At 51.3% G+C, this 27499-nt stretch overlaps 12 protein-coding genes across 12 annotated transcripts; 7 read left to right on the top strand and 5 right to left on the bottom strand.

Annotated features, from left to right (window-relative positions):
- Nucleotides 1-365: 365 nt before the first annotated feature.
- N7477_003117 (uncharacterized protein) lies at nucleotides 366-998 on the top strand (the record flags this gene model as incomplete). Its single annotated transcript, XM_056964780.1, has 2 exons — nucleotides 366-717; nucleotides 901-998. The coding sequence occupies 2 exons, from the start codon at nucleotides 366-368 to the stop codon at nucleotides 996-998; spliced, it is 450 nt and encodes a 149-aa protein (XP_056824733.1).
- A 112-nt stretch (nucleotides 999-1110) lies between these two features.
- On the bottom strand, nucleotides 1111-2345 carry N7477_003116 (protein GET4; the record flags this gene model as incomplete). Its single annotated transcript, XM_056964779.1, has 4 exons — nucleotides 1111-1697; nucleotides 1753-1905; nucleotides 1979-2235; nucleotides 2302-2345. 4 exons carry the CDS (start codon nucleotides 2343-2345, stop codon nucleotides 1111-1113), a joined length of 1041 nt encoding a protein of 346 aa, XP_056824732.1.
- Nucleotides 2346-2596: 251 nt separating this feature from the next.
- Nucleotides 2597-4316, top strand: N7477_003115 (DXO/RAI1 family decapping nuclease; the record flags this gene model as incomplete). Its single annotated transcript, XM_056964778.1, has 6 exons — nucleotides 2597-2815; nucleotides 2865-3107; nucleotides 3345-3507; nucleotides 3561-3731; nucleotides 3820-4119; nucleotides 4168-4316. Coding segments are annotated over 6 exons (1245 nt in total), but the record flags the coding sequence as incomplete, so codon positions are not given.
- Nucleotides 4317-4414: 98 nt separating this feature from the next.
- Nucleotides 4415-5854, bottom strand: N7477_003114 (tRNA dimethylallyltransferase; the record flags this gene model as incomplete). Its single annotated transcript, XM_056964777.1, is given in 3 exon segments — nucleotides 4415-5599; nucleotides 5610-5750; nucleotides 5804-5854. The coding sequence occupies 3 exon segments, from the start codon at nucleotides 5852-5854 to the stop codon at nucleotides 4415-4417; spliced, it is 1377 nt and encodes a 458-aa protein (XP_056824730.1).
- Nucleotides 5855-6105: 251 nt separating this feature from the next.
- On the top strand, nucleotides 6106-7009 carry N7477_003113 (putative ABC transporter; the record flags this gene model as incomplete). The annotated part of the gene is made up of 2 exons (XM_056964776.1): nucleotides 6106-6241; nucleotides 6294-7009. 2 exons carry the CDS (start codon nucleotides 6106-6108, stop codon nucleotides 7007-7009), a joined length of 852 nt encoding a protein of 283 aa, XP_056824729.1.
- A 1092-nt stretch (nucleotides 7010-8101) lies between these two features.
- N7477_003112 (sugar phosphate isomerase/epimerase family protein) lies at nucleotides 8102-9098 on the bottom strand (the record flags this gene model as incomplete). Its single annotated transcript, XM_056964775.1, is given in 2 exon segments — nucleotides 8102-8447; nucleotides 8458-9098. The coding sequence occupies 2 exon segments, from the start codon at nucleotides 9096-9098 to the stop codon at nucleotides 8102-8104; spliced, it is 987 nt and encodes a 328-aa protein (XP_056824728.1).
- Nucleotides 9099-9535: 437 nt separating this feature from the next.
- Nucleotides 9536-12023, bottom strand: N7477_003111 (Elongator subunit ELP2; the record flags this gene model as incomplete). The annotated part of the gene is made up of 2 exons (XM_056964774.1): nucleotides 9536-11833; nucleotides 11895-12023. The coding sequence occupies 2 exons, from the start codon at nucleotides 12021-12023 to the stop codon at nucleotides 9536-9538; spliced, it is 2427 nt and encodes an 808-aa protein (XP_056824727.1).
- Nucleotides 12024-12245: 222 nt separating this feature from the next.
- Nucleotides 12246-12691, top strand: N7477_003110 (ubiquitin-related modifier 1; the record flags this gene model as incomplete). Its single annotated transcript, XM_056964773.1, has 3 exons — nucleotides 12246-12298; nucleotides 12359-12523; nucleotides 12574-12691. 3 exons carry the CDS (start codon nucleotides 12246-12248, stop codon nucleotides 12689-12691), a joined length of 336 nt encoding a protein of 111 aa, XP_056824726.1.
- A 95-nt stretch (nucleotides 12692-12786) lies between these two features.
- On the bottom strand, nucleotides 12787-15092 carry N7477_003109 (bifunctional fructose-2,6-bisphosphate 2-phosphatase/6-phosphofructo-2-kinase; the record flags this gene model as incomplete). Its single annotated transcript, XM_056964772.1, has 11 exons — nucleotides 12787-13041; nucleotides 13097-13273; nucleotides 13335-13709; nucleotides 13765-13884; nucleotides 13934-14041; nucleotides 14103-14183; nucleotides 14239-14408; nucleotides 14460-14557; nucleotides 14629-14664; nucleotides 14730-14918; nucleotides 15079-15092. The coding sequence occupies 11 exons, from the start codon at nucleotides 15090-15092 to the stop codon at nucleotides 12787-12789; spliced, it is 1623 nt and encodes a 540-aa protein (XP_056824725.1).
- Nucleotides 15093-15814: 722 nt separating this feature from the next.
- On the top strand, nucleotides 15815-17030 carry tom40 (TOM complex pore protein TOM40; the record flags this gene model as incomplete). The annotated part of the gene is made up of 3 exons (XM_056964771.1): nucleotides 15815-16126; nucleotides 16212-16859; nucleotides 16923-17030. The coding sequence occupies 3 exons, from the start codon at nucleotides 15815-15817 to the stop codon at nucleotides 17028-17030; spliced, it is 1068 nt and encodes a 355-aa protein (XP_056824724.1).
- A 4362-nt stretch (nucleotides 17031-21392) lies between these two features.
- Nucleotides 21393-22943, top strand: N7477_003107 (GSK family serine/threonine-protein kinase; the record flags this gene model as incomplete). The annotated part of the gene is made up of 6 exons (XM_056964770.1): nucleotides 21393-21677; nucleotides 21738-21821; nucleotides 21885-22233; nucleotides 22294-22487; nucleotides 22550-22754; nucleotides 22810-22943. The coding sequence occupies 6 exons, from the start codon at nucleotides 21393-21395 to the stop codon at nucleotides 22941-22943; spliced, it is 1251 nt and encodes a 416-aa protein (XP_056824723.1).
- A 1379-nt stretch (nucleotides 22944-24322) lies between these two features.
- On the top strand, nucleotides 24323-27045 carry N7477_003106 (NCBP1 family protein; the record flags this gene model as incomplete). The annotated part of the gene is made up of 5 exons (XM_056964769.1): nucleotides 24323-24389; nucleotides 24452-24546; nucleotides 24627-24733; nucleotides 24793-25956; nucleotides 26013-27045. 5 exons carry the CDS (start codon nucleotides 24323-24325, stop codon nucleotides 27043-27045), a joined length of 2466 nt encoding a protein of 821 aa, XP_056824722.1.
- Between the last annotated feature and the right edge of the window lie 454 nt (nucleotides 27046-27499).

The following is a 27499-nucleotide window of genomic DNA, read 5'->3' as shown; positions in this document are numbered from 1 at the left end:
GTAGCCCGAGGCATAGAAAGATCAAACAACCTACATATTGTTCTCATGTAATTGCTGCTGCTGGGGTCAGATTCTCACTTTCTCCGTTGTTGGTTGAACCGTAGTCTTTTACCGCCGGCATTCCTTTCCTCGGCCTCAAGAGTCGACCTCAACTCCTTAATTCACAGTATTTCTTACAGCCAAATTGGTGGCACCCATTCGCTACTCCTGCATAACTCGGTATCAGAAAACCTGAAACATCTATTCGATCCCTACATATAAGATCCATTCGATTCAGCCCCCGCACACCCCCACGCGACAGAAATTGCGCGATATCGCATCGCCAATTCTTCCATTACGACGCAAGAATCCAGTCATTCTCCACCATGGGTACAGCCTCTGTCCGCCGCAATCTATTCCACCAGAATCTCAGCCGCCGTCCTGCCTCCGCGGGCCCACCTAATGGCAACGTCCCTCAGCCGAACAACGCACTCTCCAACCACCCCTCGCATAGGCCGAAACCGACAAGCTCGGACTCATCCTCGTCGCGAATCATGAAATTGACGGAGAACAAGGAGATCGTTGTGCGGGACAAGAATGGTGGTTACAAACTGGATGTACCATCCTTACCGCATGCGCTGGTTGGCGAAGACGGGGAGGAACTGGGGGAGCTTGATGCCGAGGATGCAGGGGAGACCGGATTTGACTCTTCAGAGCTAAGCGGGCGTGAGAAAGAAAGTATGCGATTTTTATATCTTGGTTTACCTCATCAAGTACAACTGACACAGTCTTAGAATTCGACGCGGCTCTGGTGGAGATGATGATCCGTCATCGAAACAGAGCGACAAGTGGTGAACCAGATGGTATGCCACTTTTCAAAACTTCTTACGTAGAACTTGGAGTCGTGCTGACTTGCAACAGAGATCTTGGATATCGTCCACCAAAGTCTGCGCAAAAAAGTCGCCTCCTTGGATGATGACAATTGGATGTTTGAGGCAGAAAGGGATGTGCGATTCTGAATAGGTGGATATGCGCTGCATGTTTTCATTTCATTACATGATCAATCCTCATTTGCGTATGTCCAATGTCAAGCATGTCGTCCTCGGGTCAGGGAGTACGGATCGTTTGGCGCTAGTCAAGCTCCATGCTTGATGGCGGCGCCGCCTCAACCTTCTTAGTCCTGGACGGTGCCCTCCTTCCACCAGCGTTGTCCTGGCCACCGCCACCGAACAACATGCTGCCCATCATGTCCAACAAAGGGTTACCCTGCTTTGGGATCTTGATGTCGAAGTACTGTTCACCAATCTGGGCCAGAGCATCGTCCCAAATGCCTACCTCCTTGATCTGTGTCGCATAGTGCGCAGTGAGTTGGCGGAAGAGATCGGCACTACCCCGCTGGATGGTCAGGAGCAGCATGTTGAGGAAGTTGAGCAATGGAAGAGCAGGGAAGACCCGAACGTCGGAGTTGGAGCTGCTCACGTCTTGCACGCCGAGAGATGGGTTGGCGGCTGACAGTCGAGAGATGAAGATGAGCATGGCCTTATTGGCGCTGCGGAGGTTGCCGGTAAGGAGGTATGGAATGACCGCGCGCGAGGCATAGATGGCCGCAGTGTGCGGGTCATCGTGAGTGTACCACTCGTACTCAAGTTTCGCGAGGGTCTCCGCCGACTCGGATGTTCCTAGGATGAGGTGCTTCTCGGCATCGTATGGCTCGTTATCTGCATATTACCAGTCAGAGATTGCAAATGAACAGAACCAAATCTGATAACAAACCTTCCGCGTAGACTGAACCAGCAGCGTGATGCAGATCTGGGTCTCCTCGCTCCAGCGGTCCATACCGTGAACTCCACCCAATCATTTCCTGAATGAATCTCTTCCTGGTAGGTTCGTCGGATGGAAACTCACGCAAGAGCTCAATCAAACACTCTACGAGTCGGGCATGTTAACTTGAGTCCCAATGTCACTCGTCTTGAACAGGCACCGAAAACCCGAAACTCACTCTTCCTAGCACGGCCCTCGGTATCATCATTCCCACCAGAGATCTCCCACTCTGCCTTGTTATAGACCTCAGTGATCAACATGATCGCCAAGTCACCGCCACTGGCCGAGGCACCCTGCTGAGCACCAGCTTTCAACAGAGCCGTGGCACCGCCCGCAAGAAGTTCCGCCGCCGCATTGTAGTTGGATGCCTTGATGTATCGCACGGCGATGGTGCGAAGCTGCTGGTGAGCTTCATAGTAGGCGCCATCCGCGATCCTTGGAAGAAAGTCGCTCGTTAGCATTGGATTTCGTCAGAAAAGCTGCAGAACTGCGGTGGCTCACTTTTCGCGCTGCCGGGCGATCGTTTTTTCGATGCGAGAAGACATATTGAAGCTATATCACCTAGAAAAAGTGACAGGAATGCGTGGTGTGTCGTTTCCGGCCCAGACACGAATGGTAGAAGCGGGAGGGCGATTCGCGGGGAGTGCAGGTGGAAAGTTGGTGGGGACGCGGAAGCTCAACTGCGCCGGGTCACTTTTCCTTCTAGCTATCGGCTCCGCGGTCCATATCTTCGTGCACTTCTGATTCTGGACAAAGATACTGTTTCCTTCTAATTGAACGGAGCTTACACACAGCTAGCTTCTGCGCCGAGACCCTGTGCGACGTGTCAAAAGCGACCGAGTTCCGTTTGCGATTCTGGCGGATCGTCTCTGGATCGAGGCCTGACTGTTACTTTGCGCGCTTGGTCTCGCAACAGAGCAACTGGCCGATATTCCCAGACATGAGTCGAGCCATTTTTGACATCCACCCTGTGGGCCGTTTCGGCGGTTCGGGCACAACAATTCGACGACCTCGAGTAAGTGATCCCATGACAGCAGGAAACAAAATCCTTAATGAAGTGCTAGGAAATCGCATGCTTTTCCTATGATCAAAATCGCCAATTTCACTTGGGAGATTCATCAATCTCGTACTATTATCCGCCGGATCTGCCGGCGGATTTGAATATCGGATTCGATACGTTCCAGAAGCTGAATGATTCTCCCGATGAGCATCTCGATGCGCTACTAGACACTGTCACTGCCCTCGAGAAAGAGACAGGGAAAAAGTGCGAAGCTGACATTATCACTTGGCGAGGCATGATGACCAAGGTGAGAAGTCCAAGTCGCAACATGCAGGCCCATGGACCTTGTGTTAAAACTAGTGTGAATAGATTCTAACTGCTCCATTTGACATGATGAATGGGTACGTGTGTCAAATTCATTATGTGCGTGGCTTTTTACTTACGCTGCTGGACGACGATCTAGGTTCCAAATGAATGCAACATGCTATCAGGTGTGTTTCGTCCTAGGATTCTCCTGTTTAAATCGACCTAACTGACTTGAAAGGGCACGATGTACGATAACCTCCATCATATTCTTACTTATGTGATGCTTATACATCCTAGTTTCATCGAAGAGGACAACGAATACAAAAATCGGCAAAAAGAGGCCCAATGTAAACAAAGAATGCCAACCGGCATGGCATCACAGGAGCAAATGATGTATTGGGGTACGCTTAATTACCTACCCACATGATCAATAGCAGCTTACTCTCGCCGTTAGGTTACAAATTTGAGGTCCTGTCTGTTCTAAGACAGCCATGGGACAAAACAACGCGCGCGGAAATCGAAAATCGCCAGAATGAAGTCGTCAACAATAGCGCCCAATATTGCTCCGTCGTCAAGACTGGAATTGGCAATACGCGCATGATTCTAGGTGGTGAAGTTGACGCCGGTGCGTTCCCTCATTCCAAAATAGAGAATCAAAAAAAAAATTGGATAAAAGAAGATACACAAGCGCGATACTGATTCGTCTCGTTCAGTGTGGGATTGCAAGCCAGACCGAAAAGAAGACACGATTCATTGGGTCGAGTTGAAGACTTCGGCTGAGATCCGCAATGACCGCGATATGCTGAAATACGAGAGAAAGCTGCTGAAGTTCTGGGCGCAGTCTTTCTTGCTCGGTGTGCCGAAGATTATCGTGGGCTTCCGTGATCAACAGGGTATTGTCCATCGCCTTGAAGAGCTTGACACTGCTAGTATTCCTGGCAAAGTCAAGAAGGTTGGAAGGGGCTCTTGGGACGGAAATATCTGCATCAACTTTGCTGCCGCATTCTTTGATTGTAAGGTTGCCCTTCTCGTCTGTCTTGCGTTGAGTTAACATTATACAGGGCTGAAGCAGACCATCCACGAAGATGGGACGTGGAGGATACGGAAGCAGGAAAAGTCACTAGTCATTGAGGTATTCAAGGTTGAAGACTCGGGTCATGGTGATATCCTCTCCTCCGCCTTTACAGCCTGGCGATCGTCAATGGCCTGAGATTGGTCATAATTTCATTTTTACTTTAGGTTCACGAGACATTCTATGAATGGCATCGGTACTTCTGATGCCAAATGATTTTTTTCATTATGTCCAGATCAGATGGCTCGGGAATCAGCCCCAGAGTCCGGAGCCTGTTGAGCTTCTAATTCCTTTCTTCGGAAATAAGCGTCTCGTTCGGCTTTCCTTGCTGCGGACTTGGCTGCTCTTTTGTGGCTGTAACCATTCAGGTGAACATTCCACTGTTCTTCGCCGTTCATCGTCTTGTTGCATATATCGCAAGTAAAACACTGCATGTCGGACATTGGCTGTGCACGCGCTTGCTCCTCTTTTGCGCTGAGGACAGTTTTGGCCAGCTTCGAGAGTGCTTTGGGATCGGGCGTTGCTTTTCCTTCAAGCAGTAGTTGCACAATGTTCTCAGATGGCTTGCTGATGCACTCATCCCAGTCCTTGACATTGCTGCTGTCCATGATGTAGAGACGACGCGTCATGTCAGCATCTGAGAGTGCCCGCCATAATTTGTTCCGTATCCATTTGATTTGGGACGACCCATATTGACGTGTCGCGGTTCTGATTGATTCAACACAGCGCAACTTGAGGTCCGCGAGCTGTTCTGCACTCAGTTCTGCTTCCTGGACGGCCGCGAAATACGGCGCCAGCTCTTTAAACCCGATGGACACCCAAACACCGCGTGTCTGGTCGACGTCTATGCCTTGAGATTTTTTCTCCTGGAGATAGTCGAACATTGTCTGAGCCTCGGCCATCAAGCCCTGTTTAATCATGTCGTCGACACGCGAATCCAGTCGCGCATTGAGAACCTCTTTCTCTGCGTGGACCCAGAAGATCAGTGTGTTATCGAATCGTAATAGACCTTCATCCTTCATGACTGCCTCGTTCTTGAGAAGTTTCTGTTCTGCGTAGATTTCGGATGCTCTTCTCCCTGTTTGAAAGTAGATTTCTAATGATCGCCTGATCTTCCGTACATCCTTTGGGTGCCATCGCTCAGCCATGATTGGGTCAACTTCGCGAAGTTTCTCCATCAATACTTCTGGAGATGAATCGAGAATTGGCCATTTATCTGAAGCCGAAGATAGCTCTCTTGTGGGCTCCGGTCCCTCATCCGCATCTGAGCCTTCCCCAATCAGCTGGTCCTTGAACAGGACTGCCTGCGTGTAGTAATGTGTTCCTCCGACTAGGATGGGCAGTTTTCCGCGCGATCGAATATCGTCGATGAGTCGAAGAGCTTCCCCTCTTGAAATGGCCAATGCGCCAGGCTTCCGCTTCTAGGTCGACACAGCTCAGCAGGTGGTGGGGGATGTCATTTCGTTCCTCAGTGGGGATCTGGTTGGTAATGATGGGCAGGCCGCGATACATCTGCATCGCGTCGCCATTTATAATTTCACCATTGAAGCGGGAGGCCAAGTCCACAGCGAGCTGTCTGTAGTCATTAGCCTTCGCATTCGAACATGCGCAGGGTATCGAATCACCTTCGACTTGCCCGTCCCTGTTGCGCCGACGACGGCGATGAGAGGATTCATGGTTGCTCGAGCAGGGCGAATCGATCGGAGTGTAGAGAGCATCACGCACTCGGCGTTTGGTAGAAAGAAAGATGATCGTTTTTCTTTCATCGTTTATCGCGATCCACGCATTACCTCATCCCATGCGGGAGCACACGCTAACGTATGGCACGACCGATTGGGCTTACCTTAGTGACTCACTTCTCCCTGCATCAAGCCCCTACATCGCCCGAATCTCTTCCTCTCTTTATTGCTTGTTGCGAATACTCAAGATGTCATCGTCTAATACTCCCCAGAAGCCGTCGATTTCGGTGCAAAATCTCAGCTATAAGTTCCAAGATGGTTCCGCGGGGCTGGAGAATGTGCAGCTAGACCTCCCTCCCGGCAGCCGGACGCTGCTCATTGGCGGTAATTCGCAGATTTTCTCATCATTTCGAAGTGGTTGCTAATGTACAATTAGCTAATGGAGCTGGTAAGACCACATTGCTCCGTCTGCTCTCGGGCAAACGTCTTGCCCCCACCGACACTATCTCGGTGGGTGGCAAGGACCCCTTCAAAGATTCATTGGAAGGTGTCACTTATCTGGGTGTGGAATGGGTGTTGAACAGCATTGTTCGCACTGACATCGACGTGCCCACGCTGCTGGCCTCTGTGGGTGGAAACGCCTACCCCGAGCGGAGGGATGAATTGGTCGATATCCTCGATATCGATCTTCGCTGGCGCATGCATGCCGTCTCCGATGGTGAGCGCCGTCGTGTACAGCTTGCCATGGGCTTGCTGCGTCCCTGGCAGGTGCTCCTTCTCGACGAGATCACCGTGGATTTGGACCTGCTCTCCCGAAGCAACTTTCTCTCCTTCTTGAAGCGGGAGACGGAGACTCGGTCCTGCACCATTGTCTATGCGACTCACATTCTGGACAACCTCGCCCAGTGGCCCACCCATCTTGCCCATATGCATCTGGGCAAGGTCAAGACATGGGGCACCGTGGAGAGCTACTACGGTCAGGTGCCGCAGTGGACATCAGAGAACAGTCGACTAGGCGAGTTGGTCCTCAAGTGGCTCAAGGAGGATCTGGCTGCCCGTGGACCTCGTAATGGTGACGGCCAGTCAAGTCAGGGCAAGACATATCAGTCCATGGAAGGGATTGGTGGCTACGGATTGGAGAAGCACGATTAATCGATGCGTTCCTGCTCACGATTGATGAACACAAGTTTGTTTCATCTCTTGAAGCATTGAAGCGAGGATCATTCTTAGAAAAGAGCCATTCAACAATTATTGGGTTCAACCACCTGGCATTGATGGGGTGTTTTGGGGGCATTCAGATCTACTCGATGGATCTATTCAACACGGGAGTTTTTCAACCATGACTCATGCTGGGATTTCGGGATTATGCATATGTTTCAACAATGGGAGGTTTTATGTACGGGCGTAGAAAAAGAAGGCCACTGGGGAAAACAAAATGACATGCAAGACATCAGTATTGGAAGAGATTCAGATAGCCGAGACATTGAACGGGATGAAAGGCACACCTTGAGCAGGATGACTTGAGCTCGAAGAAGGATCAAAATTGCCACGAGAAGACCATGTTGGCCACTTTGTGATCATGGGAATTCCGTGTCAACAAATCTGGACTCTAACAAATACTACAAGACTCAATTCCAGTAGACTTCATTCCGCGGCTTGTGCCATTTGACCTTGTCAGTTGAGATAACAAAGGACTCGGCTCGTCCGTATAATTTCATGTCTATTCGAAGCATCTGGTTCTTCGCTTGCAATTATCCTGCCAGTCGAACCCTAGTCTGACTCTACATCTCCACAGCTCGCCTCCGCCAAATCTCATCTCAGGGTTTCAGCCATCGAAGCAGTTCCCGAGATTTTCAGGCCTTTCGCAAGAGAAAAGATTCTCTAGTTCAAAGGTCCCAGCAATAACCGACTGGATGGATGTGACGTTTACAACTGTACTCATTCCACATTATGAAGTTCAACATGTCTCCATCTCGATCACTATGATTTCCTAGCATTACTCGAAGCGAAGTAGCGTGGCTGCGCTATAAAAGCACAGGGAATGGAGTTAGTTTCTTGAATGTCTCTTGGCCAGTTGGCCGGTACTAATGGTGTTGCAGCCTCATTCTTAGTCTCAGGAAGTTCTGATGCACATTCAACGACATGGAGAGCTTTAGGAATGGCCGGAGAGATCGGTATGTAGCAAAAGCGATAGGCCTAGAATTGGTTTCATATCGCTATCATGGACAGCTCAGTTGATCCGCTTCAATCAGATGCCTCCAGGGCCGCAACGAGCTTCTTCCATGACTCTATTCCACGCTTCGCATTTTCATTGGGGTGTCTCGATGCTTCTTCTCTCATCCTCCAGTCAAAAATCTCCATAGAAACTACCCCTTTCCAGCCCTTTCTCTTCAACAAGGCATCGGCAATCGCCAACACAGGTAGGTATGCCCCAAGCTGTTTCTCGAGAGGGAATAGGCGCATGTTCCGAGACCAGTTCAAAGATGAGGGAAATCCCGCCTGGTAGAAGCGATGGTCCGTGGTCAAGGGGCGCACGAATCTCTCAGCATCAGACAACTGCACGTAGAAGATCTTGTCGAGAGGGGAAGGTCTCAACGAACCGATTAAGCGAGGCCTTCAGTTCGCTTTCTCCATTTTCGCGTATGCCGGATTCGGTGGTGCAATCGGCCCATACGCGAGCAGCGATGTGGAAAGAATCCAAGCAGACGCCAAAGTTTGACCTATTCACATTTTCAACCATCCGCAGAGACCCTTCCCAGGTATCAATGTAGCTGCCCCAAGCCACAGCTTCGTAGGCAATCATGACTGAATGAGAAGCCGCAAGTTCACAGAGCTGGCGCAATTCCTGTACCATCAAGTCCCAGTTCGGTGAACTGTTGGCGGTATCGAACTGAGAGGGTACTTGTAGATACTTTGCTCCCAAACATGAGGCAGTCTCAATGTAGTGTCGAGCAGAATCGAGGCGTTCAGTAATGGGTGAGATGTGGCCTTCGAAGTTCTTGAATGGGTTCAGAGCGAGGACTCCCAACTGGGCGGATGAGCATTTCTCGCCGATGAGGCGGGCGGCTTCATGCGCATTCAAAGGCGGGAATTGAGAGGATCCAAAGTCCACTATGTCTTGATAGAGAATCTCGATCAAAGCGAAGCCGTTTGATGCAGCAGCTTGAATTTTCTCAGGAAGAGTATGGGAGGGGTGAAGTCCCAGAGACGGAGTGGTGATTGCCAGTTGGTTCGTGAACATGATGGATGATGGGCCGCAGAAGAGAAAGCAGAGAATATCAAAGAGAGCAAAAAAAGAAAAGACATGTCCTACGCAGATACTCGTTACTCCCTCGGCTATCATCCGAAAACGCCGGGCATTTGGGCTCACAACGGGTATACATGGCGATGAAAGAGATTACTGATGCTGCATAACTTGACGGTGAACCGATACACCTTCGATTGTCGAGAATCTTGGTCTAGTAGACCGTGTTCATTTCTTATTCACAGCTCCGTAGACTGAGCAATTCGAGTGTGACAATGTGATATTCAGTAGCTCTTGGTAACCAACTTGACTGTCAAGATCCACACCAGGATTCAAGGATGTATTGTGAATGCGCTTCAATACCGAACATTTGGTCTTCTATGTTTTTCATGTGCATCATTTCAAAACTTCTATTGGACATGTTTGGTTCTGTTTCATGCTATGTTTGAAATGGTATAAATGCGCGTTGATGTATCTTCACTCGCAACAGCCAGTTCAAATCGCTCGAGACTATCCGCGTCGGCGGTAGGTACTGGTCGCCATGACAGCTGAGTAATTGCCCTTGATGGTGCAATAAGCGGATCGATGCTGACAACATGCTGAGCTTCCAGACTCTGAATGTCGACTCGGTGGATGGAAATAGCACCGCCATCTTCGCCCGCTGCGAGGAAAAACGAATTTTTGTACGGAGAAGATAAGAAAGCAATTGCCGAGACCGCGGATGTCAGTGCAATAGTGCTTTGGCAGAGGAAACTCTCTTCGTCCTCGGCTTTTTGCCAAATCTTGACGGATTTGTCGCGGCCTGCCGTGGCAAAGACTGGCTGTGTGGCTGTATAAGGTGCCCAGGCTGCACCAAAAATCATTCTGGAGTGACCCTTGGGGTTTGATGCGTATTTGTTGAAGGTGGTCGGGTCCTGAACACTTCGCACGAAGACAGCCCACTGTCGGTCTCGGCCCACACTAAGAAGGTAACGGTCATCATCAGAGAATGACAGGTCCGCGATGGTCAGCGTATGTGCTGCAAGTGAAGGTTTGATCTCGTGCCAGTCGCAGGTATCGTACAAGCGAATCACGGCGTGATCTAGTGATGTGGCTTTGCAGGCAGTGGCAATGAGCCTGCGATCATGGCTGACGGCAACAGCAGAGATTTCGTAACCGTGGCCATAGAGCTTCTCGTGTTCCGGCCACAAGGTATATCGTGCTAGCTGATCTTCAAGCGGTGGAGTTTCGGCTAACAAGGTGTTTGCAGCTACACGCGGGGTGCTGACTTCCTCATCCTCATCCTCCACTGGAGCCTCATCACCATGAGCTTTGTTTGACAGACCCAAGACCGGGATCTCAGCGGTATCCGGCAGCTCGCCTTCAACTGTCTGCTTGAAGCCAGTCAACTTCTCAAGCAACTCCACGATCTGCTTAGGTTCATTGAAAACTCGCAACAATTTTTCGTCGGCGCCAGTCACGAATTGCAACGGTCCCAAGGTATCGACGCAATTCAGGTCGTATCCATGAATTTGAGGACGGGAAAATTCATGCCACGAGCACTTGTCCTCTCGCTTCCATTGAGCATGAAGACGCGTGGTCTGGTCGGAACTGGTAGAAAGCAAATAACCACCGCTCGGCTCCCATTGCACTCCATTGACGGAACGCACATGTCCTGAAATACCGAACTTTTGTACCCAGATGTCCGCATCGGTATCATGTTCCCATATTCTCCAGCTGCCTGTCCGGCTCAAGCTGACAACCTTCTTGCCATCGGGGGCCCAGAGTCCAATCCAGAAGCCGCCAGTACTACCAGTAGCTGTAGTGGATCCCTTTTGCACACTGATCTCACCCATTCTCTCCACTGACATCCACACACCAGATAATGGGTCTTGTTCCCAGATCGTGACTGTATTGTCGGCAGAAGCTGATAGAAGCTGCGACCGGTTTGGGTCGGGGTTCCATCTTGCCGTGTAAATCCAGTCTTCGTTTCCAAAGAGCAGGGCTTCGAAGGTAATTGAGAATTTGGATCCAGCTGCTTCGAATTCATGGGCCTTGTTAGATAGCGTTGGCTCCAGACCGCCCAGAAGAGGATCCGCGTCATCCTCCACGGGTGCAGAAATCTCTACTTCACCGCGGCGCAGTCGCCATAGCCGAATGTATTTGTCCTGACTGGCCGAAGCCAGCAAGATATCGTTAGTGCTGCTTTGTGAGTCTTGCGTGAACGAGAGAGATCTGACCCAAGCCTCGTGACCGGATAGTATGGCGCGACGTTGGAAGGTTGGCCTGTCAGAGGTCTCCGCAACGTAGATATGCACTGCGGTGGTAGTCCCCGCGACGGCCAATACCAGCGACTTTCCCTGGTCACCCTCGAGCACGCGCAGAGCTAGTGATAACGGGAAAAATCGCGGCTTCATTGTGATTGTTTCAAGCAACTCGCTCTCCAATTCACCCTGCGCATTGACTTTCAGTCTCCAAGTGCGCATCGTTCCGTCGGAAGCTCCAGTTGCAACAACGTCTGAGCCGTCGGCCACCGCAAGTGCATTCACTGACCCCGTGTGTCCCTCCAGTGTAGAGACATGTCTGTAATGACCCAAGGCGGCAGAATCTTCCCGCCATACTCGAACTGTTCTGTCGACGGAGCCGGTAAGAAGGAACCTCGTTCCAGTGGAACGGCATGTGTAAAATCTTATTATGCTGACTTTGTCGGAATGACCTACGAGGAGGGCATACACGCCTCGACAAGAGGCATCCTATAAGACATGTTAACTCAATCACGACCCTTTGTCGGAGATCAGACACGGTTGAACCTACCAGAGGCTTCCACAAGGCTACATTATTGTCTGCGCCGTAGGCTAGTACACCTGTCTGGACATCCCAATCAGCCGAGCCGGGGTGTCGGTTTCCTCCCACGCTGATATAGTCGGTTGATACAGACGGCATGTCGCAAGCACTCGAAATTGAAAGGCTGAGGTGAGGCTTGCCGAATGACGAAGAGAGAGAGCTGGCGCAAAAGAATGTGGAAGATCCTTATCGATAAGAGCAGAGCGCACCCCCCTCTCCGCCTCAAATCTCACCTCGACTTTCACCTCTTCGACCTTCAACAGCACGAGCAGGAAAGGTGTCTACTACCGTATAACCAGACTGTCTGATATACCCACTATAATGGTCGAAATGGCAAGCGAGGGTTCCGCCCTCCCCATCACCGTTGAGTTCACGTACCGTTGCTACCGTCTTGAGATGACCCAGTCAAAGTTCTAACTGGTCTTCTTTTGCAGTGGTGGTCTCGAGCTATTGTTTGGCAATGAGCGCAAGCACAATGTCACATTACCCGCCCAATTAAAAGATGGAAGCCAACCAAATATCTCTTACCTACTGCGGTACCTGGTCGATAATCTGATGCAAGACCAGCGGAAGGAAATGTTCATCGTGGAGGACAATGTGTATGTGGATTACAAGGTCAAGGTCAAATAAACGCTAACAATCTGAAAAGTCGACCAGGTGTTCTCGTACTGATCAATGATGCCGATTGGGAACTCGAAGGCGAGGAAGCGTATGAACTTCAAAAGGGAGATAACATTGTATTTGTCTCAACACTGCACGGTGGCTAATCGATTACCCTATCTTTTTTGGGAATTTTTCCCAAAGCAAAGCATCAGGAGAGGATTCGATACCGTTAAACACGTCGGCACCAGCAATTATTGTCCTAGACAACATCTTCAACATGTTGCTGCGAGATCCTCTCGGGCTCGCGGGGAGTCCGAACTCCGCTTGGAGTCCGCAATCCACTCACAGGCGTCGAAGTGCCTTCTAATGGACTACCAAGGCCTTGCATCGGCGATACTCCTCCACTTGGTGGCACTGGAATTTTCAAGTCTTCGGGCGAGTCGGGAATGATTTCTTCTGGGAGGTCGGGGATGTGAATACGCGAGGCTTCATTCTGGTAACTCTCGGGGATAATCTACATGAATTTCATCAGCCATCAATCCACGTGAACGATAACACGGTTGTCATACCTCAATAATCTCATTTCGAGGGAATTCCAAAAAGGGAATATCAGCAGCGTTACAGGCCATGAGATAGCCATACAAGACTCTTAGGACGCTTTCGTGGGCGATGATGAGAAGGTCGTTCTGCTCCCTCTCCAACTCCAGAATGATTGGTTCGAGGCGGACAGCGAGGTCGTGATAGGACTATGGAGAATGCTGTCAGTAAACTTCTTTTCGGCGCCCATCAGCAGGAGACGTTCGTTACCTCTGCCCGGGGATACCGGTGGTGGTAGGGATCGAGCTCGTGCTTTGTCACTTCATCGGGCCACTCGGCTCTGATACGGCTCTCCGACATCTTCTCACAAACGCCAGGGTTGAGTTGACTCATCTGAGAGCGCTGTCGAACTTTGTATCCTTTGTCGTAGAGATATTTCGCAGTCTCGACGGTCCGGCGCCTTGTAGAGGTCCAAACCTTAAGCGGTCGAAGCTCATAGCCTGTCTCGCCTCGGTTAATCATTTCCTGTTTCTCTAATTCACGATGGGCCAGCAGTTGATCGGTCATCTTCTTAGCGTAATCCTCTCCTTGCTCGGAAAGGGAAGCATCGGCTTTGTAGGAATCGGCCTCCAGTGAAACACCAGCCTTCATATTTGTTTAGCTTGGAAGTACTTGCGAGGCTAGCAAAAGAGATGCTTACTCGCACAAAGTAGGTTCTTCGTGATTTGATGTGAAGGTTGAGGAGGTAGAAAACAATGCGGTTGGAGAGGTAGCCGAAGCTTCGATTGTTGACAATGAGTCGCTCACCGGCATTGATCATCTATCACAGTAAGCATTTGAGGGTAAATGAAGTCGCCAAAAGCGCAAACCTTGATGTAGTTCAGATCCTTTTCTTCCATTGTCTGGAACTGAGGAATGCGGGAGGAGATGCGGTTCAAGTAATGTTTGACGGCGTCTTCCGGGCTCCATGAGATGTACTTGACCAGTGTCAGTTTGCAACCATCCTCGAGGTAGCTGCAAAATATCTCTTGTACTTACATCCGGGGACGAGATCTTGACCCTGCGAACGTTCTCCTCGATGATACGTTCATCATCGCACCAAGATTCGATGAAGAGAGTCTGAGAATGCGTTATCAAAGATTGTCAATACTGCGAAATAAATGATCTAAAATACCTCAATATCATGCTTTGCAAATTCTTTTGCAAGAGAGCGGCGCCCCGATGCCAACGGGTTAACGGCATCATAAATCGCAATTTGGCCCTTTTCATGATTCAAAAAGTGGTAGATGTCTTCGCGGCATTTTCTGACAATCTTTTGGCGAAGTAGGACAGAGGATGCGGTTGCTTGATATCTATTAGCATCGCCATTTTAAACGGCATTCCAGTGCCACGTACCATTCACGTAAAAGTAGTCATCGGGCATATCCTCGCCAAAGGGAATTGTGGCACGTCGGTAATCACCAAGATGGAAGATCCTGGTCTTGACTCCGAGCCTAGGTTGTCTGTCAGCGTAGTGTTCGATCAAAGCACGGCAACCGTGCCGGTGAAACACATCAATACATACCATCGAAGGTACCGGGCCAAAGCTACGGACATGTGACTGATTACATGACCGATATCAGTACGGGACCATGCGATTCATCTCTGCGGCCAAGCTATACATACGTTTTTCCTCTTGCGGGCAACCCCACAGTAATAATCACAATTCGGCCAGAGTGAAACAAGCGGCCTGACTCCGTGCTGTAAAGCTGAGCCGGCGCCAGGTCGGCCTTTTCCGGCAGATCATGAATAGCATCGACAAAGATAGAGGACTTGCGCCGGAATTGCGGCGAGTTGGCCACGATCTCTGCAGTTCTGATTGACGTCAGCTTCAGGTACAGGGCGGAATCGCTCTTCAAACAGTGGCTTTTCGGCGAAAGATCACAAAGACATGGTTGATTGATCTACCTCTCCAAACGTAAAATGAAAGAGCTGAATTTCATGACCCGCCAACTCGTTGCAGGAGCTCACTTACAGTAAGGTGTCCATGGTCGCGGGGACGGTGGGATAGCAATGACGGAAGAGAGCGTGTTCACAGCGAGGGTTAGACGTTCAACCCAGGTCGAAGACGACAGAATTAAGAAGATTCAGCCGACTGGCAAAGTCTCAAATGACAAGAGTCGTAGAAGAGAGACAGAGGCAGCGAAGCACTGGAGGCGGTATGGGCGATAGCGCTGAGTCCGTAGGTAGATATCCTGCGATCTTGGGTGGAGCCCTGGAAACCTCAAATAGACAAGGAATTGATCAGCTTTGACTCTGTACACAATCTGATTTCTTTTTTTCAAAAAAAAAACTAAATTTTCTGTACATACTTGGCAGGTATATCAATTTAAGCCAAATGATTCACCCACCCAAAAAGATTTTCTATTCAGCTCGGCTTCGCCTACTCTCACAACGCGCCCGAGAAGGCCCGGTGCGGCTTACATAACATCCCGGTGGACGGGGAATACCAAAGACGCCGAGCGACTTTTTCACTAGAAAGTCTTCCAGCTCCGCTTCCTTCTAATCAACTCCCGACTCCCCGAGCGGAACAGATACTGCCCTTCCTTCAAAGTCCAACGATCTGCGACGGTTATTCGTCCCAGATATTCCCGGGCTGGTCTCACTCTTCCTCTAGCAATTCCATTGCCCTATTTCCGCGACGAACCTGTTGGCCGGCATCGCGTGACGACACCTTGCACCTTCGATAACTCGATTCCAAAACATCCAATATGTCCGATCTCACATCACCCCTTTCCTTCCTTACGGAAAACCCCGCTGCCGCGGCTGTTCAGGATGCATACACTTCGTTCTCCGAGCGGAGGGCGTTGCTCAACCTGCCCAACCCGGGTACCGTGGACAACATCGCGCGTGAGGTTCAGAAGGAGGTCATGCTGTCCAACTTCATGTTCTCGGGTCTCCGCGCAGACCTGACCAAGGTCTTCGGTATGTCTCCTCTGTTCCGCGTGTCGCACGCGTTCTCCATGGGCTCGTCCGGCAACCTGCCCCCGTACGCTTTCTCTGCCATGTACGGAAGTCCCAAAGTAAGTACTCGCAGATCTCCATCCTCAACCATCGAGTCTTTCCACTATAGGGTCAATGTCTAAACGAGCTTCCTCTTTGCTATAGGTCTTTATGCAAGGTAACTTCGGAAGCGATGGCACTCTCTCGGCCGTTTACAACCACCGCTGGACCTCAGCTCTGGTCACTAAGGCCAACGCTCAGATCATGCCCGGTGCTACCCAGGGCCTGCTCCAGCTCGACAATGACTATACCGGCGATGACTTTTCTGCTTCCCTCAAGGCCTTCAACCCGTCCTGCCTCGAGGGCGGTCTGACTGGTATCTTCGTCGGTAGCTACCTTCAGTCGATCACTCCTAGTCTTGCTCTCGGTTTTGAGGCTATCTGGCAGCGCCAGGGCCTTAACGCTCGTCCCGAAACTGCTCTTTCCTATTGCGCCAAGTATAAGGGAGATGACTGGATTGGTACCGCTCAGCTCCAGGCCCAGGGCACGTTCGCTGCCACCTACTGGCGCAAGCTATCCGAGCGCGTCGAGGCCGGTGTCGATATGAACCTTCAGTTCGCCCCCAATGCCGCGGCTATGATGATGGGTGGCCCCAGCCGCGATGGCACCACCGCCATCGGTGCCAAGTACGACTTCCGCGCCTCCTCCTTCCGCGCCCAGGTTGACAGCGCCGGTAAAGTCAGCTGCCTTCTCGAGAAGCGTATCGCGATGCCCATCTCTTTGACCTTCGCTGGTGAGATTGACCAGGCTAAGGTATGATATCAGTCCTGCTCTCTTTCGTTTTCAAATTTATATTGACTCGTGACCGTTTTATAGCAAACCGCCAAGGTTGGCCTTGCCGTCTCGCTCGAGATCGCCGGCGAGGAGTTGATGGAGCAGCAGGAGAAGGCTGATCCTGCCAGCATGGTTCCTCCTCCCTTCTAAGCTTCTTCGCTGAGCCCACCATCTCGAGTCGGATGCATATGACCCACATCTCTCTCGAGCTAATCTCTCTTCATCCTTCCCCCCCTGTTTTAGTAGTTCTTCGCTCCTCGATGATTGGAACGACATGGCATTTCGCTTCCCTCTCGGTTTATCCCTCGAAAATGGGATGCGGTGCAAGCGGCAGTTGTATGGCGCCATGGAGATTCCAATATTTTCTTCTGTATAGATTCACCCTCCGTTTCCTTTGATCACCTTCTCCACCAACACATATGATGCCCGCATCTCCGGCTTTCTGGTCCGTGGTTTTCGTCCAAATTCTCGATCTAGTCTCCCTTCATGGCCGTGTGTGGCCCGGAAATGGCGAGGGTGGAGGGGGAGCTCTGGTTGTGTTTTCGCATCATAGACGGACCAATGTAAAACAGTCTTTGACCTTTAATCGCATGCGCTTTGTACCTGGTTGAGAACCCGCGAGTGTACGGGTACCCGGGCGGATGTTAGAGTAGTCGATTCCGTCCGCATCCCTAGGGCGGCACTACCAGAGATGTAAAATCTACTCTCGCACGTCCCCAGCATGAGTACTTTGTTCGATTCTGGATCTGCCCTTTCAGTATCTATTATAACCTGACTCTTTAAGGCGGTGGTCGCTATTCGGGGCCCTAGGCAGCCAAAAAAGTCCACGGTGGGCCACGAAGTGGACTATGAAGTGGGCTCACTGGAGAATTATCGAGCCACCGGACTCCGGAGTGCAGAAGTGGACATAGTTTTATGCAGCCCCGAGTCGCCTGGGACGCAAACTGTTCGGCCTTTGTGCTCCTCCCCCCAATCTCCCACCCCACTCAACCCAACCCTTGGTCCAAGTTTCCTCGGTCAAATACCGTTTCCCACTGCCTTACAGGAGGATCCACTAAGGATACAATAGTCTTACATGTCAACATGTCCACGTTCAACCTGGTCGGGCTGTACAATCTGCCAAATTTGACTCTCGACGCAAATGGGCATCTTGTCAACACGCCGAACGTCTATAGTGTTGGGCGCCACAGCCCACCGTGGCGCTAGATAGTTATAGACTTGACATCATCCCAGTCCGTTGAGGTGCAGTAAATGGCGGGGAGCTTGGAGAGTCTCACTCAACATTTACGGTTTTGAGAGCGGGGGGCCCGAGACCCCTCTCCCCGCCTGTGTCCAATCGAGGGCCCTATTAGTTCGCCTGCGTAATTCTCGTTTTCTCTTGGAATTGATTGTGGGGAGTGTCCCACTTTGTCTGGACACACTGTCGACAATGGCATTATTGGGAGATTGTGTGATTGCAGTCTTCCGGAGATTAGGGCTCACCTCTGGTAAGATGGAAACTAGTATCTAGTATCTAGTATCTGGTAGAGTGTGGTATCTGGTATCTGAATCTACCAGAGAACAATGTACAAATAAAACAAGACTTCGTGGCTTCGGTATCTGATGGGGTTTGGGATAATTATGATGGGTTATGGGTCTCTCATCGGTTATACTGTACTGTACTGCGCCGAAGGGGGAAAAGCGTGACGTGGTAGGTTAGGTCGGGGCTCCACGTCTTCGTCTAGCAAATAGAACCCTCGACATACCACTAGTCAGCAACTAGGCTGGGTATCCGAGCAGGTATAATTCTGATCGTCGCTGAGATGGCAGATCGCTCATCCCGAGTCAATGGGGAGAAGCGACGGTGGTCCAGCGACCCAATGAAGCCCAGCGAGGAAGACGAGTCAGGATGCTCAAGCGTGAGACACCCAATGAACCGCGTCGGGGTTCATGTTTTGCATGTTTCGCATATTCGGGTGCATTCCTTCAGGGAAAGGGCAATCCGCAGTGCGACGAGAGAATGGCGAGGCTGTGCGATTGTCTCCCCAAGTGTCTGACATCAAAGGGACATGGCATGCGGTGCCTTGCGTTCTATTGCCCAAGCATTCCCCTTTTCGCATATGCAGCGTCCTCGACACTATCAGGCACATGGGTCTAAGCAAGGCATATTGGGTACCGTAAACCGAGAGATTGTGAGAATAGAGAGAGAGAGTAGAGAGAGAGAGAGGAGAGAGAGAGAGAGAGTAGAGAGAGTAGAGAGAGTAGAGAGAGTAGAGAGAGTAGAGAGAGAGTAGAGAGAGAGAGAGAGAGAGAGAGAGAGAGAGAGAGAGAGTAGAGAGAGAGAGGAGAGAGAGAGAGAGAGGGAGGGTATAGAGGGATAGAGGGTATAGAGGGTATAGAGGGTATAGAGGGTATAGAGGGTATAGAGGGTATAGAGGGTATAGAGGGTATAGAGGGTATAGAGGGTATAGAGGGTATAGAGGGTATAGAGGGTATAGAGGGTATAGAGGGTATAGAGGGTATAGAGGGTATAGAGGGTATAGAGGGTATAGAGAGAGAAAGTGTATAAGCTATCGGATCCGACGACGAGGCTCGGGAAAACACGACGTCACCGTAAAAGGGTGAGAGCGTTGCTGTTCCACTTGACAAGCGTGTGGCGAGAGTCCGGGCGTCTGGTGATGTCGATCTACAGCTTTTGAGTACAGTGTGCGCACCAACCCTTTTCTAAGTAACAGGGGCTGAGGTCCTCAGGTAGCTATATTCCACGATACGGGAACCCAACAAATGTATTTACGCCGTCGTAAGAGGCCCGCCGTGCAGCCTTTGGCCGTCGACAGCTCGTAGCTTCTCAACGTCGACCTTTTCAGCCAGGTGCATCAGGCCGCAGCGACCATCCGTTAGGTCGGGGACCAACACAGACCTGAAGGTCGCTCAGTCCGTTGAGGTCCACTAGATGGCTCATTGGCCAATCTAGACCTACACCGAGCGAGATCTGTAAGATAGGACCACGATCAGGGGCAAGCGTCAGGAACCACATTCCCCGAGCCCCTTTGCAACGGAAAAAGCAAAAAAAAAATTACGCAAATAAGAACGTCAAGCCTTGGTCCACTTTGTGGCTGTTAGCCCTACGATCTCGGGGGGGGGCTAGATCTCGAAGGGAGGTCAAGAATCCCGGATGCAGCACGGGACTACGGCTGTCCCAATCGCTCGGAGCTGGCGTCGGCTGAGAAGACCTTCGACCTCACATGCCAAGGGAATCCTTGCACCTAGGATCTGCGAGCCGGCTCCCGGTATCTCGCATGGAGGTGCGATCTGGACCATAAGCCGAAGCCGACGCAGACGCAGACGCAGACGCAGACGCAGACGCAGACGGCGCAATTGAAACGTCGTGGAGAGAAGAGAGAGAGAGAGAGAGCGCTGAACTATGAAACCTCGAAACCATGAAACCATGAAACCATGAAACCATCGGATCAGTCATCACATCGTGGCCCAAGCTTCTTCAAGTCAGCTGGACTCGATGACATCGTGGTCACGAGGTCACGGGGACCAATGACTGCGGTTCCTGAGGAAAATCACGCCTGGTCACCCGACATTAACGGGACTCACGGAAAACTAGCGCGCTTCTTCGCTCTTTGCTCTCTATTGCTCTCTGCGCTCACAATGGGCCTCAAGTCCGCTATGTCTCAAGCTTTCAATCTATTACTATCCATCTGCGGGTAGCGTTCCTCAGGTGAGATTCTGTACACCGCTGGCATGCGTATTGGTGAAGATTACGCCCAAGACGCCAGTCCCGGTCTGATGATATCACACTCCGCCCGTAAAGTAACCGTACCGTATCCGTTATCCACCCGTCACGACGGTTTCGAGAGGCAAAAGAACCTTGGAAATCGACCATTTGAGGGGGGTAAAAAACGAGAAAGATGGGGAGGAAAAGGGAAATCGAGAGATCAGATCGAGAGCTGGAATAGAACCATCATACACTATAAAGCATGCTCTCCAGGTTGAGGGGTTTCCCTTTTTGATGCTGTTGATACTTGCTTGGATTTCTCAGACCATTGGGAAGTGTAGCTCCAAGTAGTCGCTTTTTTTTTCCATTTTCTTTTTTTTTTTACCCGCCCCTCTCGTTTTTTTCCTCATTTCGTACCTTACCCTTCCTGTTTCCCATTCCCCCGTTTCCCCCGTAAGACGACCACAGACCACAGACCACAGACCACAATCCCGCAAAAGTGTTTCCTGGTTCCCATCAACGTCACCTCCGACTCGCCCTTTTTCGAAAAGCACCTTTTGATTACTTCGTGCTCCTTATTGGCCCCCCCTCTCACCTGCTTCACCCCGTTTACGTCCACCTTCATCTCCTTCCTCCTTTTTGACCTTGGCATTTCTGCCGTTTCTTCCTCAACTCGCCCCGTCCTTCCGCCCTCCCCTCCCCTCCCCTCCCCTCTCCGATCCGAAAGCTACTCCACCGAATCTACCTTACTCTCTGCCCAAAACGGATTCCTTCTCCCTTTAGCATCAACCCACCTCCCTCCCACCATGTCACAGAGTCGGCCGGGCTTGTTCCCGAGTTTGCGCATGGGTGGTAAGAAAGACCCTCTTCCCTCTCTCAATTGTCGTGTCCCACTGATCCCCCCTCTCCCCCGAACAGAGGTCATCCGTGAAAAGGTCCAAGATGGCCTGACAGGCGAACAAAAGGAAATCTCCTACACCCAGTGCAAGATCGTTGGCAATGGTTCCTTCGGCGTGGTGTTTCAGACCAAGATGGCCCCCAGCGGCGAGGATGCCGCGATCAAGAGAGTCCTCCAGGACAAGCGCTTCAAGGTGAGCATGGGCGGATTCAACCGGCAAGTAGACATTCTAACCCACATCGCCTATCGATAGAACCGTGAGCTCCAGATTATGCGGATCGTGCGCCACCCCAACATCGTCGAGTTGAAGGCCTTCTACTATTCCAACGGCGACAGGGTAATGTGTCACGATTCCCCACTGTCCACCTCCCCCGACTGACTGGGTCCTCGTGACCTGTAGAAAGATGAAGTGTACCTCAACCTGGTACTCGAGTACGTTCCGGAAACCGTGTATCGCGCCTCGCGCTATTTCAACAAGTTGAAGACGACCATGCCCATGCTGGAGGTCAAGCTTTATATCTACCAGTTGTTCCGGTCGCTTGCCTACATTCACTCACAAGGCATCTGTCACCGCGACATCAAGCCCCAAAATTTGCTCCTCGACCCTGCTACCGGCATTCTGAAGCTTTGCGATTTCGGCTCCGCCAAGATCCTCATTGAGAACGAGCCCAATGTGTCCTACATCTGCTCCCGTTATTACCGGGCCCCGGAGTTGATCTTCGGTGCTACCAACTACACAACAAAAATTGGTACGTTCATTGCCCCCCCCCCCCAATTTGCCTGAATCCCAAGGGCTCATTCATTCTCAGATGTGTGGTCGACTGGTTGTGTGATGGCCGAGCTGATGCTGGGCCAACCCCTCTTCCCTGGTGAATCGGGTATTGACCAGCTGGTGGAAATCATCAAGGTGCTTGGTACTCCAACCCGGGAACAGATTCGCACAATGAATCCCAATTACATGGAACACAAGTTCCCTCAGATCAAGCCGCATCCGTTCAACAAGGTTTGTAACCCCTCTCGCTGCCCAACGAAAGAAATGTCGCACATACTCACGCCTAATCCCAGGTCTTCCGTAAGGCGCCCCCGGAGGCCATTGACCTCATTTCGGCTCTGCTCGAGTACACCCCCACCCAGCGATTGTCGGCGATCGAGGCTATGTGCCACCCCTTCTTCGACGAACTGCGGGATCCCAACACCCGGTTACCCGACTCTCGCCATCACAACAACCCACCCAAGGATTTGCCCGCTTGCTTCGACTTCTCGCGGCATGGTAAGTCAACCCGATGGAGCCTGACCGTGGCCTGGATACTGACTTTTTCGTCTAGAACTTTCGATCGCTCCCCATCTGAATGAACAGTTGGTTCCCCCTCACGCTCGCCCGGCTCTTGAGGCCCAGGGTCTTGATATCAAAAACTTCAAGCCCCTTTCCAAGGAGGAGATGATGGCCCACCTCGACTGAGCGGACCAATGCCGCCTCAGCGAGGGACATTTTTTTTTGTTCATAGTGCGTTCCGCGCTGTGCTGAGAATTCGGTGACCTACCAACCCGAGGACTTTTTGGTGCTTAGAGTGGGCTCTGAATGGAGAGCACGGGCTTCTGCTGTGTTTGATCTTGAATCAGCGAGGCATTGGCGGAACTGCATCGGAGCTATTTAGGGGGGGGAAGAATGGAGAAGCGTGGTCAACATTCTTTCTCACGAGAACCGAATTCGGTCGATGGGGAGGCTGATGATTGTCACGCAACGGTGGGAGGTCATGGCCTGGAGTTTATTATTTTGAGGTGTCTGCGACAACTCTTGGGAGGAAAAAGTGATACCCTTTCTGTGCAAGTCTGCCCGTTCCAGGACTGAAGACTGCATAGCTTCATCGGTCGAGGGGAAGAAACCCCGCAGCAAGCCGATCTCGACTCGGGACATCCGAAATGCATCACCGTACGAGAGGCTTTCTTTTCCATCTTCGAGGGGTCTTCGGCACGCGGTATTACCCTGTCGTTGACTTCCTTCGACTTGCAGCGCTAGAAACCCTGTTATTTTCTTTTTATTTCCCTTTCTTCCCCTGTGCGTCCATTTGCTTTTCGTCCTGTCCTTTTGCAATGTCATTATCTGGTCTATCGGGCTCGGCTGGTTCCCGGTCTCCCCGACTCGCCGACGATGAGCTACACATCCCAGTTCTGAAGCAGACGCTTTCCTTGTTTCCTGATTTCTGGCTTGTAGATGCATGTGCCTTGTATCGTAGGTCGTTGGGATTCGGTCAGGCGATGGAGAAGAGCTACTGTCTCTCTATACGATTCAGAATTGTCCCCCAACTTGATCTTGTGGGTCGTCCGTGTCGTAATGTGGGAAAACACACTCCGCCCTGGATGGGATTCTCCTGGTCTCCCCGCCACATGTATGTAATTTATGTCCTTTATAGACGGCGACGTCATCGACCACACTGCTCTCTTGGGGGGGCTGCGATATATGAGCCAATTGAATGAATACATCGACTACGAGCCTGGACAGGTGCTCATCACCTATTTATGCGGGCGTGTTTTGAAAAATTCCAATGGCGATGATCGAGTAGGTGAAATTAGAATCAAGAGGAAGTCCGAGTAGACACCCCACATGATACTAAACGAAAGAACAAACTAAAGGAAAGACCTCAGATGTCTACAATAGGTCGACCCGTACACCCGTACATAGATATACCCAGAACTGTCACAGAAATCCACGGCAAAGCGGTGGCATGGGGCCCGGGCCGGAAATTCTCCCTTCCGAAATGCCTTTCACTTTCAAGCTCCGAATCTCTTGGACCTCGACTTCGTGCATCCTTCCATTGCTAGATCCAACTTCGACGCGCAATGGCTGATAACGAACGCCGGAACTCGAACTACCGGGGTGGTGGCCAGCGCAAGCGCCGCTACCGAGGTGAGTGCGACACTATCTTGCCAGGTTCTCGCATTCGATGCGCCTCGCTGACAAGCTTGCAGACGACGAGGACTACGATCGCCGCCCTCAGCGACGTAGATATGAGGAGCCTCTATTTGTGCTGGTCCGCCGCCAGCTTCTGACGCTTGCCGAATCGGTACGATCCTTCTTGCCTCCCTGCGCGCAATGTGTACCCTGGGATACTGTGTTGTTTACTAACTGTGAATCGTATTCTAGGCTGCAAGACGAGTGGAAGATGATATCATTGGAATCGCAAAGACCGTGTCCGAGAATTATGAAGATGAAGAACTGCGGGACACATTCATCAACATCTCCCTTGACCTGTACGTGGCCTTGATGCTTACTCCTCCGATGCGCAGACTCACAATTGACGCCAATGCAGTGTTCTCGAACAGCCGATGAAGATCCCCTTCGTCGCCGCGACGTCTTTGGCTGCGTATAATCTCAAACCGGAGCTTGGATCGGAAATGCTGAGCAAGGCCAGCAATGCTCTGCAGAAGTACATCGACTCGGGTTCATGGCGTGAGGTCAAGCTTCTCATTCGCTTTCTCGGTGGGCTGCAAGCCGTATTTGAGGGCGATGGCATTTTCCCGCTTCTGGAGGAGCTGTTCGCCCGTGCGGTCGACCTTCAAACCACGTCTTCAGAAGATTTGCTCGGACTTGAGCTTGTCAAGATCATTTTGTTCACGATCCCCTACGTGATGTCCTCTCCTGCTGCAGGCTTCGAGTCCCAAGCAAATGCCTTGCTCGAGAAGACGGATATCATTGCCTCCACTCCTCACACCCTAGTTGATCTGGTGAACACTTTCAGCCCCGAGGAGAACAAGGAAGCTTCAGGTCCTAGTGTGATTAGCTTGCTACAAGGGCAGCTTCAGGCCGAAGCTAGCAAGGGTTGGGAGTTGAAGTGTCTTCCACGCCCATGGAAGGACGTTCAAGACCGAGAACCCGAAGAGCAGAAGCCTTTCGATGTCGTGGCCAAGGTTCCCTTCCCGCAAATCACCGTCCCTAACCCTGTCCCAAATGGCCCCCGAACTCTCTTCCCAGAGGTGTATATTTCCGTTTTCGCTGACCAGGAGGTGGATACTGTGCCTCCAACATCAGACATTTCTTGTTCCCTCTTGAGAGAGGCATTGGTCGACACTATCAACCTGCTTGACTTCAACCGTGTCGCCACGGCCAAGTACCTGATTGATGTGGACAACTGGTACACCCCTGGCACCTTCGTTAAGCGCGCAACGCCATTTGACCGCATGCGCGAAATGGCTGGTGAGTTGCAGGCGTGGAAGCCAGAAGATGTGGCCGTGGATGCTGTCTTTTCCCAGTTATATCAGCTGCCAACACCGGAGCACAAGCTTGTGTATTTCCATTCTCTCTTGACCGAATGCTGCAAAATCGCTCCTGCGGCCATCGCTCCTAGCTTGGGCCGTGCCATCAGATTCTTGTACAACAACCTGGAAACTATGGACCTGGAGCTCAGCAATCGGTTCTTGGATTGGTTCGCGCACCATTTAAGCAACTTTGGCTTCACTTGGAAATGGAGCGAGTGGTAAGTTCCAATCTGGTGACGAGTGAGTTTTGTTGTTGAAACTAACCATCTTACAGGGTAGATGATCTTGAACTTCCTGCAATCCATCCCAAGATGGCATTCATCAACGGCGCCCTGGATAAAGAGATTCGTCTCAGCTTTGCGCAGCGCATCAGGGGAACCCTTCCCGAGCCCTATATCCCTTTGATTACGGAGGGCAAGGAGAAGGACACTCCAGACTTCAAATATTCCTCAGAGACAACCCCATATTCTAAGGAAGGACAAGAGATTATGCAGCTGATCAGGAAAAAGGCCACGGACGAGGAGATCCAGCCGTTCATCGCAGCTATCGAAGAGCAGGCCCAAAGCAGGGGAGTGGAAGATCCCAAGGTCCCCTCGACCGACGCTCTTATGACAGCGATCTGCTACGTTGGATCCAAATCGCTCTCGCATGTCCTGTCCTGCATTGAGCGTAACAAGGACCGCTTGCTGGCGATTGGGTCGTCCTCCACGCAAGCTCGTTGCCAGATTATCACTTCCGTCATGGAGTACTGGGCGGACCAACCCGGTATTGCCATCAATATCATTGACAAGTTGCTGAACTACACTATTATCAGCCCCCTCTCAGTCCTCGAGTGGGCTCTTACTGAGAACATGGCTGCCGGTACCATTCTCGCCAAGTCCCATATTTTCGAAATGATATCGGCTACCGTGGGCAAGGTTACCAACCGCATGCGCCAGATTGTCGCAGCCCGAACGCAGCCGGGCCTGTATGAACCCCAGCTGAGTGTCCTGGATGAGACTCTTGCTCGCGAGCGGGCCGACATGCAGGCGCTATTCAAATATATTGAGGATTCCATCGTCTCCGTCGCGGCTGGCAGCAACGACGAAATGATGGAGCGTGGCGACGGCAGCGGCGATCTTCCGGAAGATGCCATTATCCGCCAATGGGGCCGTCGTTGGCTCCGAGTATTCCGAAGAAAGTCGGCTGTTGAGGAGGCCTTTATCACCGAAGCCCTTCTGAGTGCTACCCCCGTGGGAACGAATGCGCCAGTCCAGACTGAGAATGGCGACGAAGACATGAAGATTGCGGATGCCGATGACGAATAAGCGGGTGGCCGTGTTCAGGGAGGAAGATAGCTCCATTTCTTTTGTTTTTGTTTTTCCTTGGAGCAGGCTGCTCTTCCCATTTCCCGCGAACCCGTTGTGTCACTGCATGATCTACCCATGGGTGTCGTGGGGCGGATTTCGATCTGTCCTACTTCGAACTGTACAGTACCGAATCAATGAGTATTGCGTACTCGTATGCCTTGAAATCAAAGCAAGAAGTGAAATTCATTCTAGTGGGCGGTCTTCCCACTGTGTTTCAGTATTAGCTCATTTAGCTCAAACTAGTGTGGGGCCTTGAAAAGAATTATTAGATGAGCCTCAACCTCTGTCTCTTCCGAGTCATGTCATGGTCTCATCTCTGTCAAACATTTCTTTGTTCTTTGAAGCATTCTCGTCGAGCCTGAGCTCTGTCTTGCATCTCGTTTGATGCAGATTTTTCTGATCTCCCCTCGAT

This window comes from Penicillium maclennaniae, assembly GCF_028827695.1.
Source record: "Penicillium maclennaniae strain IBT 15551 chromosome Unknown utg000003l:1.0-5670915.0:1.0-5674809.0, whole genome shotgun sequence".
Taxonomy (NCBI): Eukaryota; Fungi; Ascomycota; class Eurotiomycetes; order Eurotiales; family Aspergillaceae; genus Penicillium; species Penicillium maclennaniae.
The sequence above is the reverse complement of the archived record's forward strand: the minus strand, read 5'-3'. Positions and strand labels throughout refer to the sequence as shown.